A 22,002-nucleotide genomic window follows, 5' to 3' on the forward strand; every position below is an offset into this window, starting at 1 on the left:
CACACACACACACACACACACACACACACACACGGTCCAAATTGTTGGTTCCGCTCATTTAATGAAAGAAAATCCCACAATGGTCACAGAAATAACTTGAATCTGACAAAAGTAATAAGTAAAAGTAACCTATGAAAATGAACAAATGAAAGTCAGACATTGCTTTTCAACCATGCTTCCATATAATTTTTTAAAGAATAAAACTCATGAAATAGGCCTGGACAGAAATGATGGTACCCCTGAAAATAATGTGACAAAAGTAACATGTTAAATCAAGGTGTGTCCACTAATTAGCATCACAGGTGTCTACAGTTTCGTAATCAGTCAGTTGGCCTGTATATAGAGTTACAGATACTGACTGTGCTGTTTGATGACATGGTGTGTACCACACTCAACATGGACCAGAGGAAGCGAAGGAAAGAGTCTCAGGAGATTAGAAAGAAAATTATAGACAAGCATGTTAAACGTAAAAGTTATAAGACCATCTCCAAGCAGCTTGATGTTCCTGTGACTACAGTTGCACATATTATTTCAGAAATTTCAGATCCACGGGACTGTAGCCAACCTCGCTGGACGTGGCCGCAGGAGGAAAATTGATGACAAATCAAAGTAACGGATAATACGAATGGTAACAAAAGAGCCCAGAAAAACTTCTAAAGAGATTAATGGTGAACTTCAAGCTCAAGCAACATCAGTGTCAGATCACACCATCCATCGTTGTTTGAGTCTAAGTGGACTTCATGGGAGACTACCAAAAAGGACACCATTATTGAAGAAAAGAAAAAAAAAAAAAAAAAAAAAAAAGCCACACAAATTTGCCAAACTACATGTTGACAAGCCATAAAGCTTCTGGGAGAATGTCCTATGGACAGATAAGACAAAAATGGAACTTTTTGGCAAGGCACGTCAGCTCTATGTTCACAGATGGAAAAAAGAGAATTTTGTTTACTTACCGTAAATTCTTTTTCTTATAGTTCCGTCTTGGGAGACCCTGACCTTGGGTGTTTAGCTTCTGCCTCCGGAGGACACACAAAGTACTACACCTAAAAGTGTAGCTCCTCCCTCTGAGCTTATACACCCCCTGGTGAGCCAGTCCCAGCCAGTTTAGTGCAAAAGCTGAAGGAGAATAGCCACCCACAAGTAGAACAGAGCAAGAGCCGGAACAACCGGAGACTCTGTCCACGACAACTGCCGGTGAAAACACACGGAACAAGGAAATTGCCAACAGGCAACAGGGAGGGTGCTGGGTCTCCCAAGACGGAACTATAAGAAAAAGAATTTACGGTAAGTAAACAAAGAAGGGAATTTTGTTTACTTACCGTAAATTCCTTTTCTTCTAGCTCCAATTGGGAGACCCAGACAATTGGGTGTATAGCTACTGCCTCCGGAGGCCACACAAAGCACTACACTTAAAAGTGTAAAGCCCCTCCCCTTCTGCCTATACACCCCCCGTGGGATCACGGGCTCCTCAGTTTTAGTGCAAAAGCAAGAAGGAGGAAAGCCAATAACTGGTTTAAAAACAAATTTGATCCGAAGAAACATCGGAGAACTGAAACCATTCAACATGAACAACATGTGTACCCGAAAAAACAAAAATCCCTAAGAAAACAGGGCGGGTGCTGGGTCTCCCAATTGGAGCTAGAAGAAAAGGAATTTACGGTAAGTAAACAAAATTCCCTTCTTCTTTGTCGCTCCTAATTGGGAGACCCAGACAATTGGGACGTCCAAAAGCAGTCCCTGGGTGGGTAAAATAACACCTCGTGATAGGGCCGTAAAACAGCCCCTTTCCTACAGGTGGGCAACCGCCGCCTGAAGGACTTGTCTACCTAGGCTGGCGTCCGCCGAAGCGTAGGTATGCACCTGATAATGCTTGGTAAAAGTGTGCAGACTCGACCAGGTAGCCGCCTGGCACACCTGCTGAGCCGTAGCCTGGTGCCGTAATGCCCAGGACGCACCCACGGCTCTGGTAGAATGGGCCTTCAGCCCTGAGGGAACCGGAATCCCAGCAGAACGGTAGGCTTCAAGAATTGGTTCCTTGATCCACCGAGCCAGGGTGGATTTGGAAGCTGGCGACCCTTTACGCTGACCAGCAACAAGGACAAAGAGTGCATCCGAGCGGCGCAGAGGCGCCGTGCGGGAAATGTAGATTCTGAGTGCTCTCACCAGATCCAACAAATGCAAATCTTTTTCACATTGATGAACTGGATGAGAACACAAAGAAGGTAAGACGATATCCTGATTGAGATGAAAGGGGGATACCACCTTAGGGAGAAACTCCGGAATCGGGCGCAGAACCACCTTGTCCTGGTGAAACGCCAGGAAGGGAGATTTGCATGACAGCGCTGCTAGCTCGGACACTCTCCGAAGAGACGTGACCGCTACTAGAAAGGCCACTTTCTGTGAAAGGCGAGAAAGGGAAACATCCCTCATAGGCTCGAAAGGCGGCTTCTGGAGAGCAATTAGAACCCTGTTCAGATCCCAGGGCTCTAACGGCCGCTTGTAAGGAGGGACGATATGACAAACCCCTTGCAGGAACGTGCGTACCTGAGGAAGTCGTGCTAGGCGTTTCTGAAAAAATACAGATAGCGCTGAGACTTGTCCTTTAAGGGAGCCGAGCGACAAACCTTTTTCCAAACCGGATTGCAGGAAGGAAAGAAGAGTAGGCAATGCAAATGGCCAGGGAGAAACTCCCTGAGCAGAGCACCAAGATAAGAATATCTTCCACGTCCTGTGGTAGATCTTGGCGGAGGATGGTTTTCTAGCCTGTCTCATGGTGGCAATGACCTCTTGAGATAATCCTGAAGATGCTAGGATCCAGGACTCAATGGCCACACAGTCAGGTTCAGGGCCGCAGAATTCCGATGGAAAAACGGCCCTTGAGACAACAAGTCTGGCCGGTCTGGTAGTGCCCACGGTTGGCCTACCGTGAGGTGCCACAGATCCGGGTACCACGACCTCCTCGGCCAGTCTGGAGCGACGAGGATGGCGCGGCGGCAGTCGGACCTGATCTTGCGCAGCACTCTGGGCAACAGTGCCAGAGGTGGGAACACATAAGGTAGCCGGAACTGCGACCAATCTTGAACTAAGGCGTCCGCCGCCAGAGCTCGGTGATCGTGAGACCGTGCCATGAAAGCCGGGACCTTGTTGTTGTGCCGGGACGCCATTAGGTCGACGTCCGGCATCCCCCAGCGGCGACAGATCTCCTGAAACACGTCCGGGTGAAGAGACCATTCCCCTGCGTCCATACCCTGGCGACTGAGGAAGTCTGCTTCCCAGTTTTCCACGCCTGGGATGTGAACTGCGGATATGGTGGATGCCATGTCTTCCACCCACGTCAGAATCCGCCGGACTTCCTGGAAGGCTTGCCGACTGCGTGTTCCTCCTTGGTGGTTGATGTATGCCACCGCTGTGGAGTTGTCCGACTGAATTCGGATCTGCTTGCCTTCCAGCCACTGCTGGAAGGCTTGTAGGGCAAGATACACTGCTCTGATTTCCAGAACATTGATCTGAAGAGTGGACTCTTGCTGAGTCCACATACCTTGAGCCCTGTGGTGGAGAAAAACTGCTCCCCACCCTGATAGACTCGCGTCTGTCGTAACCACCGCCCAGGATGGGGGTAGAAAGGACTTTCCTTTTGACAATGAGGTGGGAAGAAGCCACCACCGAAGAGATTCCTTGGCCGCCTGAGAAAGGGAGACGTTCCTGTCGAGGGACGTCGACCTCCCGTCCCATTGGCGGAGAATGTCCCATTGTAGTGGACGCAGATGAAACTGCGCGAAAGGGACTGCCTCCATTGTTGCTACCATCTTCCCTAGGAAGTGCATGAGGCGTCTCAAGGGGTGTGACTGGCCTTGAAGGAGAGATTGCACCCCTGTCTGTAGTGAACGCTGTTTGTCCAGCGGAAGCTTCACTATCGCTGAGAGAGTATGAAACTCCATGCCAAGATATGTTAGCGATTGGGTCGGGGTCAGATTTGACTTTGAAAAGTTGATGATCCACCCGAAACTCTGGAGAGTCTCCAGCGCAACGTTCAGGCTGTGTTGGCATGCCTCTTGAGAGGGTGCCTTGACAAGTAGATCGTCCAAATACGGGATCACAGAGTGACCTTGAGAGTGCAGGACTGCTACTACTGCTGCCATGACCTTGGTGAAGACCCGTGGGGCTGTCGCCAGCCCGAAAGGCAGAGCTACGAACTGCCTTGAGACATTGAGGCGATGACGGAGCGGAGGGATTCCATCCGGAACCGCCTGGTTTTCACGTGCTTGTTGAGTAGTTTTAGATCCAGAACGGGACGGAAAGACCCGTCCTTTTTTGGCACCACAAACAAATTGGAGTAAAAACCGTGACCTTGCTCCTGAAGAGGAACAGGGGTCACCACTCCTTCTGCCTTTAGAGTGCACACCGCTTGCAGAAGAGCATCGGCTCGGTCGGGAGGTGGAGAAGTTCTGAAGAATCGAGTTGGAGGACGAGAACTGAACTCTATCCTGTACCCGTGAGACAGAATGTCTCTCACCCAACGGTCTTTGACCTGTGGCAGCCAAATGTCGCCAAAGCGGGAGAGCCTGCCACCGACCGAGGATGCGGAGAGAGGAGGCCGAAAGTCATGAGGAAGCCGCCTTGGTAGCGGGTCTTCCGGCTGTCTTTTTTGGGCGTGACTGAGCCCGCCAAGAGTCTGAGCTCCTCTGATCCTTTTGAGTCCTTTTGGACGCGGAGAATTGGGACCTGCCCGAGCCTCGAAAGGACCGAAACCCCGACTGTCCCCTCCTCTGTTGGGGTTTGTTTTGTCTGGGCTGAGGTAAGGATGAATCCTTACCCTTGGACTGTTTAATGATTTCATCCAAACGCTCACCAAACAGTCGGTCACCAGAAAATGGCAAACTGGTTAAGCACTTTTTGGAAGCAGAATCCGCCTTCCATTCCCTTAACCACAAGGCTCTGCGTAAAACCACGGAGTTGGCGGACGCCACTGCCGTACGGCTCGTAGAGTCCAGGACAGCATTAATCGCGTAAGACGCAAATGCAGACATTTGAGAGGTTAAGGATGCCGCCTGCGGAACAGATGTACGTGTGACCGTGTCAATCTGTGTAAGACCAGCTGAAATAGCTTGGAGTGCCCATACGGCTGCGAATGCTGGAGCAAACGACGCGCCGATAGCTTCATAGATGGATTTCAACCAGAGCTCCATCTGTCTGTCAGTGGCATCTTTAAGTGCAGCCCCATCTTCCACTGCAACTATGGATCTGGCCGCAAGCCTGGAGATTGGAGGATCCACCTTGGGACACTGGGTCCAGCCCTTGACCACGTCAGGGGGAAAGGGATAACGTGTATCCTTAAGCCGTTTGGAGAAACGCTTATCTGGATAAGCGTGGTGTTTCTGGACTGCCTCTCTAAAGTCAGAGTGGTCCAGAAAAGTACTTAATTTACGCTTGGGATACCTGAAATGGAATTTCTCCTGCTGTGAAGCTGACTCCTCCACTGGAGGAGCTGGGGGAGAAATATTCAACATTCTATTGATGGACGCTATAAGATCATTCACTATGGCGTCACCATCAGGAGTATCCAGATTGAGAGCGGTCTCAGGATCAGAATCCTGATCAGCTACCTCCGCCTCATCATACAGAGAGTCCTCCTGCTGGGACCCTGACCAGTGTGATGAAGTCGAGGGCCGCTCATAGCGAGCTCGCTTAGGCTGTCTGGGACTGTCGTCCGTGTCAGAGCCTTCACCCTGGGATGCATGGGACACCCCCGGAGCCCGGAGCTGTTCCAACTGAGGGGGACCAGGGAGCAATGATTCCACAGTGCCCATGGTCTGAGTTACTGGTCTAGACTGCAAAGTTTCTAGAATCTTAGTCATAGTCACAGACAATCTATCAGCAAAAACTGCAAACTCCGTCCCCGTCACCTGGACAGTATTCACAGGTGGTTCTCCCTGGGTCACCTCTAGCAGAGGCCCCGGCCGAGCAAGTGCCACAGGGGCCGAGCACTGCACACAATGGGGGTCAGTGGAACCTGCCGGTAGAGTAGCCTCACATGCGGTACAAGCAGCATAGAAAGCCTGTGCCTTGGCACCCTTGCTTTTTGCGGATGACATGCTGTTGTCTCCTCTGAGCAATCTAGGAGGGTATATAGCCAAGAATCACCAGCGACCGTACAGTGCAATGTATAGCATGCAAGCATAAAAATACAAATGTACACTTCGGCACTAGTGGGGTCAGCACCAGAGGTGCCGCTTACCGCCCGCTCAAACGCGGGTGTGTGGTCGCCAGAATCCCGTGTCTGGGTCTCCCAGAACTTGTCTCCCCTCTCCAGCTCAGACTGCACACAGGAATGGCTGCCGGCGTTCTGTGAAGAGGGGCGGACCGTGGGCGTGCCTCAGACAAAGTGCGGGAAACTGGCGTCCCACTGTGCCCAGTGTGAGGGCTGGAGTATGTAAAGTAGACTCCAGCCCTCGGCGCTGACGTTCTGTACAGCGTCCCGCCCTTCCCCTGACTGGCAGGCCTGGGGGCGGGAACGAAACGAAACTAGGTCGCAAAAGCCGGGGACTCGAGTAATAAGCGCGGCCGTCATATATGCACGGTCAGCGCGGAAGTCCCCGGCGCACCACAAGTCCCAGCCGCGCCGCAGCGTGAACTGACAGCAGCGGCCGGCGCGGCAGTTCCCAATACATTGACTCACTCAGCAGAGCTGTAGTTAGTAATGGCACAAGCGCGCAGCGCTGTTGTCCCCGGCGCACTAACACACCCAGCAATGCTGCAGTGTGTCTGCGCGCGGTCTGTACGGGGACACAGAGTACCTTGACGTAGCAGGGCCCTGTCCCTGACGATACTCAGCTCCATATCCAGCAGAATCCCCAGGGGCTGTGGATGGAGCACGGTCTCAGTGCCTGGAGACCGGTAAAATCCCACTTCACCCAGAGCCCTAAGGGGGATGGGGAAGGACGCAGCATGTGGGCTCCAGCCTCCGTACCCGCAATGGGTACCTCAACCTTAACAAACACCGCCGACAAAAGTGGGGTGAGAAGGGAGCATGCTGGGGGCCCTAGTATGGGCCCTCTTTTCTTCCATCCGACATAGTCAGCAGCTGCTGCTGACTAAACAGTGGAGCTATGCGTGGATGTCTGACCTCCTTCGCACAAAGCATGAAAACTGAGGAGCCCGTGATCCCACGGGGGGTGTATAGGCAGAAGGGGAGGGGCTTTACACTTTTAAGTGTAGTGCTTTGTGTGGCCTCCGGAGGCAGTAGCTATACACCCAATTGTCTGGGTCTCCCAATTAGGAGCGACAAAGAAATTCTCTTTTTCTTTATCGTTCCTTTGGGAGACACAGACCTTGGGACGTTCCAAAGCAGTCCCTGGGTGGGAAATAAACAGAAAAACTAAGAAGTAGGCAAAACCTAACTTCACAAATGGGCGACCGCCGCCTGAAGGATGCGTCTGCCCAAGCTCGCATCTGCCGAAGCATGAGCATGCACTTGGTAGTGCTTCGAGAAAATATGCAGGCTAGCCCAAGTGGCAGCCTGACAGACTTGTTGAGCCGTAGCCTGGTGCCTAAAAGCCCAAGAGGCACCGACAGCTCTGGTCGAGTGTGCTTTGATCCCCGGCGGGGAAGGCGCCTGCGTTCTCTGGTAGGCGTCCGAAATGGTCGACCTAATCCAACGGGCTAAGGTCGGTTTAGAAGCAGGGAGGCCCTTGCGCCGACCTGTGGTTAGCACAAAAAGAGAGGTGCACTGCCTAAGAGCAGCGGTGCGAGACACATAGATCCGGAGAGCACACACCAGATCTAGAGTATGTAGAGCTTTTTCAAAGAAACCTCCCTAAGAGGCTCAAAGGGGGGTTTCTGCAATACTGTGAGAACCAAGTTAAGGTCCCAGGGGTCCAAGGGCCGCCGGTAAGGCGGAATGATGTGAGACGCGCCCTGCATGAAGGTGCGGACCTGAGCCAGCCAAGCGAGACGCCGCTGGAACAGAACTGACAGAGCCGAAACTTGTCCCTTGAGAGAGTTGAGCGACAGTCCTAGCTGCAGACCGGACTGTAGAAAAGACAGAAGAGTCGGCAAGGAGAATGGCCAAGGAGGATGGCCGGTAGAGCGACACCAGGACATTCTTCAATGGGTGGAAGACTCCAGGTCCACCATATCCGCAGTCCACATCCCAGGCGTGGACAACTGGGAGGCAGATTATCTCAGCCGTCAAAGCATGGACGGTGGCGAGTGGTCCCTGCACCCGGGAGTATTTCAGTTGATTTGCCGCAAATGGGGCACTCCGGACGTGGACCTAATGGCATCCCGTCACAACAACAAAGTTCCTGTTTACGTGGCTCGCTCCCACGATCCTCAGGCCTTCGCCGCGGACGCTCTGGTTCAGGACTGGTCCCAGTTTCGTCTGTCCTTCGTGTTTCCCCCTCTAGCTCTCTTGCCCAGAGTCCTGCGCAAGATCAGAATGGAGGGTCGTCGAGTCATCCTCATTGCACCGGACTGGCCCAGGCGAGCTTGGTATCCGGATCTGCTCCAACTGTCCGTAGAGATGCCGTGGCATCTCCCGGACGCTCCAGATCTACTCTCGCAAGGTCCGTTTTTCCGCCCGAATTCTGCGGCCCTCAAATTGACAGCGTGGCTCTTGAGTCCTGGATTTTGACGGCTTCTGGTATCCCCCCTGAAGTCATCTCCACTATGACTCGGGCGCGCAAGTGTTCCTCCGTCAAGATCTATCACAGGACTTGGAAAATTTTCCTGTCCTGCTGCCATGACCTTGGTGAATACCCGAGGGGCCGTGGCTAACCCGAAAGGGAGAGCCACGAATTGGAAATGATCTTCTCCTATTGCAAAACGTAGCCAACGCTGGTGTGAAACTGCAATTGGCACATGTAGATAAGCATCTCTGATGTCGATGGACGCCAGGAAATCCCCTTGGGTCATTGAGGCAATGACTGATCGCAGAGACTCCATGCGAAAGTGCCGCACCCGAACATGCTTGTTGAGAAGCTTGAGATCCAGGATGGGCCGGAAGGTACTTTTTGGGAACTAGGAAGAGGTTTGAGTAAAAACCTCTGAACCGTTCCCGGGCGGGAACTGGTACAATTACTCCGTTGGCCTGCAAGGCTGCCACAGCCTGTGAGAAGGCGGCGGCCTTGGAGCAGGGGGGAGTTGAGAGAAAAAATCTGTTTGGCGGGCTGGAAGGGAATTCTATCCTGTAGCCGTGAGAGATGATATCTCTCGCCCACTGATCGGAGACTTGTTGAAACCAAGCGTCGCCAAAGTGGGAGAGCCTGCCACCGACTAAGGACGTTGCTGGAGCGGGCAGAGAGTCACGAGGAGGCTGCCTTAGTGGCAGAACCTCCTGCGGTCTTCTGTGGACGCGCTTTTAGGCGCCAGTTGGATTTCTGGTCCTTAGCTGAGTTAGCGGACGAGGCGGAGGGCTTAGAGGACGACCAGTTGGAGGTTTGTGGCATGGAAGTACTCTTCCCGCCAGTAGCTTCTTTAATAATTTCATCCAGCTGTTCACCGAACAGCCGGGAACCAGCAAAAGGGAGCCCAGCAAGGTACTTCTTTGAAGAAGCATCTGCCTTCCACTCTCGAAGCCACAAGATCCTGCGGATAACGAGGGAATTAGCTGAAGCCACCGCAGTGCGGTGAGAAGCCTCTAGCATGGCAGACATGGCATAGGATGAAAAAGCTGAAGCTTGAGAAGTTAAGGCAACCATCTCGGGCATAGATTCCCTGGTGAGGGAATGCATCTCCTCTAGAGAAGCAGAGATGGCTTTAAGAGCCCACACTGCTGCAAAAGTTGGGTAAAACGCGGCCCCCGCCGCTTCATACACGGATTTGGCCAGAAGGTCAATCTGACGGTCAGTGGAATCCTTAAGGGAAGTGCCATCAGCCACCGACACAACAGTCCGGGCTGAGAGCCTAGACACCGGAGGGTCTACCTTTGGGGAGTGAGCCCACTCCTTGACCACCTCAGGTGGAAAGGGAAAACGATCAGAACCACGCTTTGGGAAGAGTTTGTCAGGACAGGCCCTGGGTTTGGTCACAGCGGTCTGAAAACTGGAGTGGTTAAAGAACACACTCTTTACTCTCTTAGGCGAGGTAAACTGGTGCTTTTCTGCCAGAGAGGGTTGCTCCTCTGATACTGGCGGATTGAGATCCAGTACAGAATTAATGGAAGCAATCAAGTCACTAAGATCTGAGTCACCCTCGGAAAGATCAATGGGGCACATGGAGTTAGCCTCCGAGCCCCCTGTAAAGGCATCCTCCTCATCTTGCGAGTCAGCTCTTGAATCAGAGCCGCGGGATGAGGAGGGAGAGGAAACCCCGCGGCTCCTCTTAGGAGGACGGGGTCTGTGCCCTGATGATGAATCCTCTGTGAGCTCCGGTGGACGGAGGTCAGATGATAGGGATCCTAAAGGACCCTTAGCAAGAGCATTAGAGGCACCCTGTGAAGGGGGCTGATGCATATTCATCAAAGTCCTGGACAGAAGTCCCATGGACTCAGCAAAAGACTGGGAGATAGACCTAGAGAAGGACTCTACCCAGGCCGGGGGTTCAGCCACAGGTGCAGAAGCAGCCTGAGAGACCACTGGGGGTGAGGCTCCAGGCTGTGGCACCTCCAAGTTAGAGCAGACATCACAATGTGGATAGGTGCTCGGTTCAGGCAGCAGGAGCTTACATGCAGCGCATACAGTATAAAGCTTTGGAGCCTTGCTCCTCGTGTGAGACATGCTGCTGGAGTGGGGACAGCTTCTACAAAGAGAATGAACCCCAGGGAGTATATACAGAGGTCCACAACCAGAGACCGGCTGTGGCTTACCAGACCGCTGGAAGCGGTGTTGTGTGCCCTCCAGATCCCGAACCCCGGACCTCCAATGCACAGCACCTCAGCAGGGATGCAGAGTGCAGGATGGCCCAGCGCAGAGTGAACCCTGTCCAAGAAAATGGCCGCCGGAGCGAAGAGAGGGGGCGGGACGGGGGCGTCCCTGTAGGAAAGAGGGATCTGGAGGGCCATAGAGACCTGCAGGGGAGGAGTCACGCACAAGCAGTGGGGAGTGTCCCTCCCCTGTGCAGGATGGCCGCCGAGAGGAGCCGTGCCTGTCCCTCTGCATGAGTGACATGCGAGGGAATGGCCGCCGGTAACAGAAACTAGGCCTCCGGCGAAGCCGAGGCCTAAATTTGAGCAGCGAGGCCGACGCGCAGGCACCATCGGCGCGGTTCTCGGGCGAAAGCCAGAGAACCCGCCAGAAATGCCAAAAATAAATACAGCAAACACACTCTCCCCATACAATAAAGGACAGGGACCCCCAACATATGAACGTCTCAGGTACTTAGCTGCTGAGACGCAGGGCCAGGTCCCTGGGGATGAGTGCTCCGGTCCAGCATAGTCCTAAAGGGCTGTGGACGGAGACCGGTGTCCAGCCAGGCATGGAGACCGCGCTGGCTCCCACTTCAAGCCAGAGCCCAGGAGGGATGGTGAAGGAGCACGGCATGTAAGGCTCCATGCTTGGAAATCAACCTTACAACACCACCGACACAGTGGGGTGAGAAGGGATATGCCGGGAGTCCAGACGTGGACCCGCACTTCTTCAATCTCTTTCCAAAAAGCAAAAAATCATATGAGAATGCATGTGTGGATGTATGCCTCCTGAACACAAAGCGATAAACTGTCTGGGACTGGCTCACCAGGGGCTGTATAAGCTCAGAGGGAGCAGCTACACTTTTAGGTTTAGTACTTTGTGTGTCCTCCGGAGGCAGAAGCTAAACACCCAAGGTCTGGGTCTCCCAAAGGAACAATAAAGAAAACGAAGCATACCAAGAAAAGAAAACTGTCCCTACTGTGAAACATGGAGGAGGCTTTGTCATGTTCTGGGGAAGCTTTGCTGCATCTGGCACAGGGTGTCTTGAATCTGTGCAGGGTACAATGAAATCGCAAGACTATCAAGGAATTTTAGAGAGAAATGTACTGCCTAGTGTCAGAAAGCTTGGTCTCAGTTGCAGGTCATGGGTCTTGCAACAGGATAACGACCCAAAAAACACATCTAAAAACACCCAAGAATGACTTAGGCCGGTTTCACACATCCGGCTTTTCGCCGGTTTGCCGGATCCGGCGCTCTCCCGTACAGACAATACAGTACAGTGACAGCGCTGTAACTTCCGGGTCACATGCGCCGGTCACATGACAGCATGTGAGCGGCGCTTGTTGGGCTGTCACTGTACTGTAGTCACTGTATGGGAGAGCACCGGATCCGGCAAACCGGCGAAAAGTCGGATGTGTGAAACCGGCCTAAGAGGAAAACATTGGACTATTCTGAAGTGGGCTTCTATGAGCCCTGACCTAATCTTATTGAGCATCTTTGGAAAGAGCTGAAACATGCCGTCTGGAAAAGGCAACCTTCAAACACCAGACAACTGGAGCAGTTTGCTCTTGAGGAGTGGCCAAAATACCTGTCGAAAGGTGCAGAAGTCTCATTGACAGTTACAGGAATCGTTTGATTGCAGTGATTGCCTCAAAAGGTTGTGCAACAAAATATTAAGTTAAGGAGGAGCAGGAGGGTGCCATCATTTCTGTCCAGGCTGATTTCATGAGTTTTATTTATTTTTATTTATTTTTTTTAAATCCTGTGGAAGCAGAAAAGCAGCAATGTCTGACTTTCATTTGTTCATTTTCATAGATTTTTAATTTATTATTACCTTTGTCAGATTCAAGTTATTTCTGCGACCATTGTGGGTTTTTCCTTCATTAAACGATGGGTACCTACAATGTTGACCGTGTGTGCGTATGCCTCTATTAAAAATATATAAATATATATATATATTATTTGTAGACTGCGATCAAGTCACCCTGACACCTTCTGCCTTCCAAATATTCACAATATTCCATCTGTGCTCCTTCTAGTGTTACAGTCATGGTTAGATATGTACTTGGATGTATGTAACAGCCTCATAATGTGCAAATACCACAAAAAAAGGATATGAGGTTTTCGGTCCGAAGATGACAAATCAACTTCTCCAGGAACTCAAAGCGGCACAGAGTAGAAACGCAGCCGATCATTAGGAGCTTGTGCTTGGCTCGTGTCAGGGCCACATTGAGTCTCCTCCAATCCTTCAGAAGGTCTCCAAGCTATTTAAAAAGAAAGTTGCAGAACAAATTTAGACCTTTCTCGCATAGATTGAAAGCTCCTGTAAGCAGGGCTGCTGTCTTTACTGCCAATATAGACTAAGGGTATGTGCACACGTTATTTACTGCACATTTTTCTGCATGAAAAACAGTGTAAAATATGCATTTTATTTATTTTTTTAACAAATTGCTATTTTTTGTTGGTTTAAATCTGAAAGGAAAAAATAAGCAACACGTGCATGAGATTTCGGAAGTTTCAGCCACTCTGAAAAATGCTTCCTTTTTTAACCCTTAAAAATGCATGAAATAAACCCAACATGTAAACAAGCCCTTAGTCTGTGGGGATCTCACGTTGTTTGCACGTGTTTCCTCTATAGTTCAAAGCTCAAAAATGCTCATATTTCTAGATCCAAATAAATATTGTTGTAGCTTTTAACAGTGTAGTATGGAATACCTTTAGATGTCACCAAAGCCATACTATATAAACTTGATGACTTTATCCTGTATGACCAAGTTTAACATGAAAACTATAGTTTGGCATCTTAATTATACCCCACTCGTCCTAGCAGCCCCTTTTTTTCAGGCTGGTGCTACATGTTCTGCTCTCTCCAAATGACAGATGAGGTGCACAGTTTGCTACAAAGCACTTTGTTCCAATACCAGTAGGGTCATTGAGGATATTTTTGGGGTAACCTTTACATTTACAGATGAAGAAGGGAATTTTGTTACTTACCGTAAATTCCTTTTCTTCTAGCTCTTATTGGGAGACCCAGACGATTGGGGGTATAGCTACTGCCTCCGGAGGCCACACAAAGCACTACACTAAAAAGTGCTAGACCCCTCCCCTTCTGGCTATACCCCCCCGTGGTATCACGGGTTCTCCAGTTTTAGTGCCAAAGCAAGAAGGAGGAAAGCCAATAACTGGTTTAAACAAATTAACTCCGAGTAACATCGGAGAACTGAAAAACCGTTCAACATGAACAACATGTGTACCCGCAAACAACAAAAAAATCCCGAAGGACAACAGGGCGGGTGCTGGGTCTCCCAATAAGAGCTAGAAGAAAAGGAATTTACGGTAAGTAACAAAATTCCCTTCTTCTTCAGCGCTCTATTGGGAGACCCAGACGATTGGGACGTCCAAAAGCTGTCCCTGGGTGGGTAAAGAAATACCGCATGTTAGAGCTGCAAAACAGCCCTCCCCTACGGGGGTGTCACTGCCGCCTGCAGGACTCTTCCACCTAAGCTGGCGTCCGCCGAAGCATAGGTATGCACCTGATAATGCTTGGTGAAAGTGTGCAGACTGGACCAGGTAGCTGCCTGGCACACTTGTTGAGCCGAAGCCTGGTGTCGTAATGCCCAGGACGCACCCACGGCTCTGGGTGAGTGGGCTTTTAGCCCTGAAGGAACCGGAAGCCCCGCAGAACGGTAGGCCTCTAGAATTGGTTCTTTGATCCATCGAGCCAGGGTGGCTTTAGAAGCCTGCAACCCCTTGCGCGGACCAGCGACAAGGACAAAAAATGGATCGGAACGGCGCATGGGCGCCGTGCGGGAAAAGTAGATTCTGAGTGCTCTCACCAGATCTAACAAACGTAAGTCCTTTCCATACCGGTGAACCGGATGAGGACAAAAGGAAGGCAAGGATATATCCTGATTAAGATGAAATGAAGATACGACCTTAGGGAGAAACTCCGGAATGGTGCGCAGCACTACCTTGTCCTGGTGGAACACCAGGAAGGGAGCCTTGGATGACAGAGCTGCCAGCTCAGACACTCGCCGAAGCGATGTGATCGCAACGAGAAACGCCACCTTCTGTGACAGGCGAGAAAATGAAACTTCCTTCAGAGGCTCGAAAGGCGGCTTCTGGAGAGCAACTAGTACCCTGTTGAGATCCCATGGATCTAACGGCCGCTTGTACGGGGGTACGATATGACAGACCCCCTGTAGGAACGTGCGCACCTTAGAAAGACGTGCTAGACGCTTCCGAAAAAAACACGGATAGTGCCGAGACTTGCCCCTTAAGGGAGCCGAGCGACAAGCCCTTTTCTAACCCCGATTGCAGGAAGGAAAGAAAAGTAGGCAATGCAAATGGCCAGGGAGACCCTCCCTGAGCCGAGCACCAGGTTAAGAAAATCTTCCACGTTCTGTGGTAGATCTTAGCAGAAGTGGACTTCCTAGCCTGTTTCATGGTGGCAACGACCCCTTGGGATAATCCTGAAGACGCTAGGATCCAGGACTCAATGGCCACACAGTCAGGTTCAGGGCCGCAGAATTCCGATGGAAAAACGGCCCTTGGGACAGTAAGTCTGGCCGGCCTGGTAGTGACCACGGTCGGCCGACCGTGAGATGCCACAGATCCGGGTACCACGATCTCCTCGGCCAGTCTGTGGCGACGAGTATGACGCGGCTGCAATCGGATCTGATTTTTGCGCAGTACTCTGGGCAAGATTGCCAGAGGTGGAAACACATATGGGAGCCGGAACTGCGACCAATCTTGCACTCAGGCGTCTGCCGCCAGAGCTCTGTGATCGCGCGATCGTGCCATAAATGCCGGGACCTTGTTGTTGTGCCGAGACGCCATTAGGTCGACGTCCGGCACCCCCCAGCGGCGACAGATTTCCTGAAACACGTCCGGGTGAAGGGACCATTCCCCTGCGTCCATACCCTGGCGACTGAGGAAGTCTGCTTCCCAGTTTTCTACGCCCGGGATGTGAACTGCGGATATGGTGGATGCTGTGTCCTCCACCCACATGAGGATTCGCCGGACTTCCTGGAAGGCCTGCCGACTGCGCGTCTCTCCTTGGTGGTTGATGTATGCCACCACTGTGGAGTTGTCCGACTGGAGTCGGATCTGCGCTCTTTCTAGCCACTGCTGGAAAGCTAGTAGGGCAAGATACCCTGCCCTGATTTCCAGAACATTGATCTGAAGGGTGGACTCCTGCTGAGTCCACGTCCCCTGAGCCCTGTGGCGGAGACAAACTGCTCCCCACCCTGACAGACTCGTATCTGTCGTGACTACTGCCGCTTACCGCCCGCCTATAAGCGGGTGTATGGTCGCCATAGTCCTGCCTGGTTGCCGAAAGTCCGAGCTCGGACTGCAGTAATGGCTGCCGGCGTCTTCCCCAGCTCGTGTGAGGAGGGGCGGGCCGTGGGCGTGCCCCAAGTCAGAGCGGGAATCCGGCGTTCGACAGTGTGCAGTGAGAGGGCTGGAGCATGTAAATAAGGCTCCAGCCCTCGGCGCTGCTGATTGCTCAGCGCCTGTCCCCTTCCCTGAGTGACAGGGAGGGGGCGGGAACGAAGCGGCACTAGGCCGCAGAAGCCGGGGACTGGATTTATAAGCGCCGCCGCCGTAAAAGCGCGGTCGGCGCCCAGTCCCCGGCGAACTACAAGTCCCAGCCGCGCCGCCGCTCCCGGAGCGTCCGGCGCGGTAGTTCCCAATACACAAAGTCACTCAGCAAAGCTGCAGTGACTGTAACCCTTTACTGTCCCCGGCGCACTAGCACACCCAGCAAGTCTGGAGTGTGCTGTGTCTGTGTGTCCGGGGACACAGAGTACCTGTAATGGTGCAGGGCCATGTCCCTGAACGGTACTCCAGCTCCGTATCCAGCAGGTTCAAATGGGTCTGTGGATGGAGCCCGGCGTCAGAGCTTTGAGGCCGGCAGGATCCCACTTCCTCAGAGCCCCTCAGGGGGATGTGGAAGGAAAGCAGCATGTGGGCTCCAGCCTCCGTACCAGCAATAGGTACCTCAACCTTACAACACCATCAACGGGTGAGAAGGGAGCATGCTGGGGGCCCTATATGGGCCCTCTTTTCTTCCATCCGAAATAGTCAGCAGCTACTGCTGACTAAAATCTATGGAGCTATGCATGGATGTCTGACCTCCTTCGCACAAAGCTTGAAAACTGGAGAACCCGTGATACCACGGGGGGGTATAGCCAGAAGGGGAGGGGTCTAGCACTTTTTAGTGTAGTGCTTTGTGTGGCCTCCGGAGGCAGTAGCTATACCCCCAATCGTCTGGGTCTCCCAATAGAGCGCTGAAGAAATTTGTTTTACTGTGAAACCAAACGATTTGCAGAATGAAACTTACTTTCCCATCAATATTGCTTCTCACAAAGGACAAGATGATCACACTTTTGTCTCTGCCCTGGTATTTGTCCACAGTGTTAACCTCTACACCGCTGGAGGACAAGTTAGTAAAATAACCAGAGATGACTTTTAATTGCTGACGATATGGAGCGATGATCCCGATGTCTGAGGGCTTACATCCCGCCTGGTAATGGAGGAGAAATATCGCATAGTTATAATGTGTCTGCTAAGACAACATGGCTGACTTCAGCACAGAGACCAACACACTTCCCCTAGCACATGTAAAAAAAAAAAAAAAAGCCCTGTGCAGATACTGAGACAGCAAGAAAAGCTGCAAGAAGTTCAGTTCTGAAGGCAGCAAAAATGTGAGTGGAACCTTGGACAGTAATACCAGTTGTAACCTAGAATTGGTATATGTTGCAGGGGTTGTCAACTACTTGGGACAAATGTTTCTTAATGGGCTGTATTGAAAATAAAAACAGCGTATACTCACTCCTTGGACCGGCACCGTTCCAGGGATGTTGGTGCCATCTGTCAGCACTCACCACGTATATATAATGTCCCACAACCCACCAATATGTTGCTTTGCTCACACTACCATCGGATGTTGGAAGAACATGTGAGCACTGCGAACTATCAGTGGCCACCGATTGTTATGTGACGTCAAAGCTGCAGCCAATGGAACGCGATTGTCGGAAATCGCAACTCCAACATTACCGAAGCAGCATCATTCTGAGGGGGTGAATACACCTAGGTTACTTACCGGTAGCCGGTTTTTCCAGAACCCATGACAGCACCCATATAATCAACTCACGTGGTGCTGTCATGGATGAGGGGAAAACACCTAGGTTACTTACCGGTAGCCGGTTTTCCAGAACCCATGACAGCACCACGTGAGTTGATTATATGGGTGCTGTCATGGGTGAAGGGAAAGAAGGGAATTTTGTTTACTTACCGTAAATTCCTTTTCTTCTAGCTCCTATTGGGAGACCCAGACAATTGGGTGTATAGCTTCTGCCTCCGGAGGCCACACAAAGTATTACACTTTAAAGTGTAACCCCTCCCCTCTGCCTATACACCCTCCCGTGTATCACGGGCTCCTCAGTTTTGGTGCAAAAGCAGGAAGGAGGAAACTTATAAATTGGTCTAAGGTAAATTCAATCCGAAGGATGTTCGGAGAACTGAAAACCATGAACCAAAAGAACAATTCAACATGAACAACATGTGTACACAAAAGAACAAACAGCCCGAAGGGAACAGGGGCGGGTGCTGGGTCTCCCAATAGGAGCTAGAAGAAAAGGAATTTACGGTAAGTAAACAAAATTCCCTTCTTCTTTGTCGCTCCATTGGGAGACCCAGACAATTGGGACGTCCAAAAGCAGTCCCTGGGTGGGTAAAAGAATACCTCGATAAAAAAGAGCCGAAAACGACCCCCTCTTACAGGTGGGCAACCGCCGCCTGAAGGACTCGCCTACCTAGACTGGCGTCTGCCGAAGCATAGGTATGCACCTGATAGTGTTTCGTGAAAGTGTGCAGACTAGACCAGGTAGCTGCCTGACACACCTGTTGAGCCGTAGCCCGGTGCCGCAATGCCCAGGACGCACCCACGGCTCTCGTAGAATGGGCTTTCAGCCCCAAAGGAAGCGGAAGCCCAGAAGAACGGTAGGCTTCAAGAATCGGTTCCTTGATCCACCGAGCCAAGGTTGACTTGGAAGCCTGCGAACCCTTACGCTGGCCAGCGACAAGGACAAAGAGCGCATCTGAACGGCGCAGGGGCGCCGTGCGAGACACGTAGAGCCGGAGTGCTCTCACCAGATCTAATGAGTGCAAATCCTTTTCACATTGGTGAATTGGATTAGGGCAAAATGAAGGTAAGGAGATATCCCGATTGAGATTAAAAGGAGATACCACCTTAGGGAGAAATTCCGGAACAGGACGCAGAACCACCTTATCCTGGTGAAAAACCAGGAAGGGGGCTTTGCATGACAGCGCTGCCAGCTCCGACACTCTACGGAGCGATGTGACTGCCACTAGAAATGCCACCTTCTGCGAAAGACGTGATAAAGAGACATCCCGCAGCGGCTCGAAAGGTGGTTTCTGAAGAGCCGTTAGCACCCTGTTAAGGTCCCAGGGTTCCAGCGGACGCTTATAAGGTGGGACTATGTGGCAAACTCCCTGCAGGAACGTACGGACCTGCGGAAGCCTGGCTAGACGCTTTTGAAAAAATACGGATAGCGCCGATACTTGTCCCTTGAGAGAGCCGAGAGACAAACCCTTGTCCATTCCGGATTGGAGGAATGAAAGAAAAGTGGGTAAGGCAAAGGGCCATGGAGTAAAACCATTATCAGAGCACCAGGATAAGAAGATCCTCCAAGACCTGTGATAGATCTTGGCGGACGTTGGTTTCCTGGCCTGTCTCATGGTGGCAATGACATCTTGAGATAACCCTGAGGACGCTAGGAGCCAGGACTCAATGGTCACACAGTCAGATCCTCCAAGAAAGTCTGGGCGGTCTGGAGGCGCCCACGGTTGACCCACCGTGAGATGCCACAGATCCGGGTACCACGACCGCCTCGGCCAATCTGGGGCGACGAGAATGGCGCGACGACAGTCGGACCTGATTTTGCGCAGCACTCTGGGCAGCATCGCCAGAGGAGGAAATACATAAGGCAGTCGAAACTGCGACCAATCCTGAACTAAAGCGTCCGCCGCCAGAGCTCTGTGATCTTGAGACCGGGCCATGAATGCCGGGACTTTGTTGTTGTGCCGTGACGCCATAAGATCGACGTCCGGCGTTCCCCAGCGGCGACAGATCTCTCGAAACACGTCTGGGTGAAGAGACCATTCCCCCGCGTCCATGCCCTGACGACTGAGAAAATCTGCTTCCCAGTTGTCTACGCCCGGGATGTGAACTGCGGAGATGGTGGAGGCTGTGGCTTCCACCCACTGCAGAATCCGTCGGACTTCCTGGAAGGCTTGACGACTGCGAGTGCCTCCTTGGTGGTTGATGTATGCGACGGCAGTGGCGTTGTCCGACTGGATACGGATCTGCCTGCCCTCCAGCCACCGATGAAAAGCCAATAGGGCTAGATACACTGCCCTTATCTCCAGAATATTGATCTGAAGGGAAGACTCTATCGGAGTCCAGGTTCCCTGAGCCCAGTGGTGGAGAAAAACCGCCCCCCACCCTGACAGGCTCGCGTCCGTGGTGACCACAGCCCAGGTTGGGGGTAGGAAGGATTTTCCCTGCGACAGAGAGTTGGGAAGGAGCCACCACTGAAGTGACGTCTTGGTTGCAAGGGAAAGAGATGTTCCTGTCGAGGGAAGTCGACCTCCTGTCCCATTTGCGGAGAATGTCCCACTGGAGTGGCCGCAGATGGAATTGCGCGAAGGGCACTGCCTCCATCGCTGCCACCATCTTCCCCAGGAAGTGCATGAGACGCCTCAAGGGGTGTGACTGACCCCGAAGAAGAGATTGCACCCCTGCCTGCAGAGAAAGCTGTTTGTCCAGCGGTAGCATGACTACCGCTGACTGAGTATGAAACTCCATCCCGAGGTAAGTCAGTGATTGGGTCGGTGTCAACTTGGATTTTGGGAAGTTGATGATCCACCCGAACTGCTGGAGAGTCGCCAGAGCGACGGTAAGGCTGTTTTGACACGCCATCTGAGAGGGTGCCCTGACCAGAAGATCGTCTAAGTAGGGAATCACCGAGTGGCCCTGAGAGTGTAGGACCGCCACAACAGATACCATGACCTTGGTGAACACCCATGGGGCTGTCGCCAGGCCGAAAGGCAATGCCACGAATTGAAGGTGTTCGTCCCCGATGGCGAAACGCAAAAAGCGTTGATGTTCGGGTGCGATCGGCACATGGAGATAAGCATCCTTGATGTCGATCGATGCTAGGAAGTCTCCTTGTGACATCGACGCGATGACCGAGCGGAGAGATTCCATCCGAAACCGTCTGATGCTCACATGTCTGTTGAGTAGTTTGAGGTCCAGAACGGGACGGAACGAACCGTCCTTCTTTGGCACCACGAACAAGTTGGAGTAAAAGCCGCGACCATGTTCCTGGGGGGGGGAACAGGGATCACAACTCCTTCTTCAGAGCGTCCACCGCCTGAAAAAGTGCATCGGCCTGCGCGGGGGGCGGAGAGGTTATGAAGAAACGAGTCGGGGGACGAGAGCTGATCTCTATCCTGTAACCGTGAGACAGAATGTCTCTCACCCATCGGTCTTGAACATGTGGCCACCAGGCGTCGCAAAAGCGGGAGAGTCTGCCACCGACCGAGGATGCGGTTCGGGGATGCCGAGAGTCATGAAGAGGCCGCCTTGGAGGCATTGCCTCCGGCGGGTTTTTGGGGGCGTGGCTTAGCCCGCCATGCATAGGAGTTCCTCTGGCCTTTCTCCGGCCTGTTGGACGAAGAGGATTGGGGCTTGGCGGAGGGACGAAAGGACCGAAACCTCGATTGTATTTTCCGTTGCTGAGGTCTCTTCGGTTTGGACTGGGGTAAGGAGGAGTCCTTTCCCTTGGATTCCTTAATAATCTCATCCAATCGTTCGCCAAACAATCGGTCGCCAGAAAACGGCAAACCGGTTAAGAACCTCTTGGAAGCCGAGTCTGCCTTCCATTCGCGCAGCCACATGGCCCTGCGGACTGCCACAGAATTAACGGATGCCACCGCTGTACGGCTAGCAGAGTCTAGAACTGCGTTCATGGCGTAGGAAGAAAAAGCTGACGCCTGAGAGGTCAAAGACGCAACTTGCGGAGCAGAATTACGTGTGACCGCATTAATCTCAGCCAGACAAGCTGAG

At 52.2% G+C, this 22,002-nt stretch overlaps 1 protein-coding gene across 1 annotated transcript in view; it reads right to left on the reverse strand.

Annotated features, from left to right (window-relative positions):
* Positions 1-22,002, reverse strand: part of DNA2 (DNA replication helicase/nuclease 2) — a 127,428-nt gene that overhangs the window by 9,720 nt on the left and 95,706 nt on the right. The window contains exons 19-20 of the mRNA XM_075348790.1: positions 17,191-17,373; positions 12,960-13,108 (exon numbers count right to left, since the gene is read on the reverse strand). Of these exons, the coding sequence (XP_075204905.1) occupies positions 12,960-13,108; positions 17,191-17,373 (332 nt within the window). The remainder of the gene's footprint in view (positions 1-12,959; positions 13,109-17,190; positions 17,374-22,002) is intronic.

This window comes from Anomaloglossus baeobatrachus, chromosome 5 (assembly GCF_048569485.1).
Source record: "Anomaloglossus baeobatrachus isolate aAnoBae1 chromosome 5, aAnoBae1.hap1, whole genome shotgun sequence".
Taxonomy (NCBI): Eukaryota; Metazoa; Chordata; class Amphibia; order Anura; family Aromobatidae; genus Anomaloglossus; species Anomaloglossus baeobatrachus.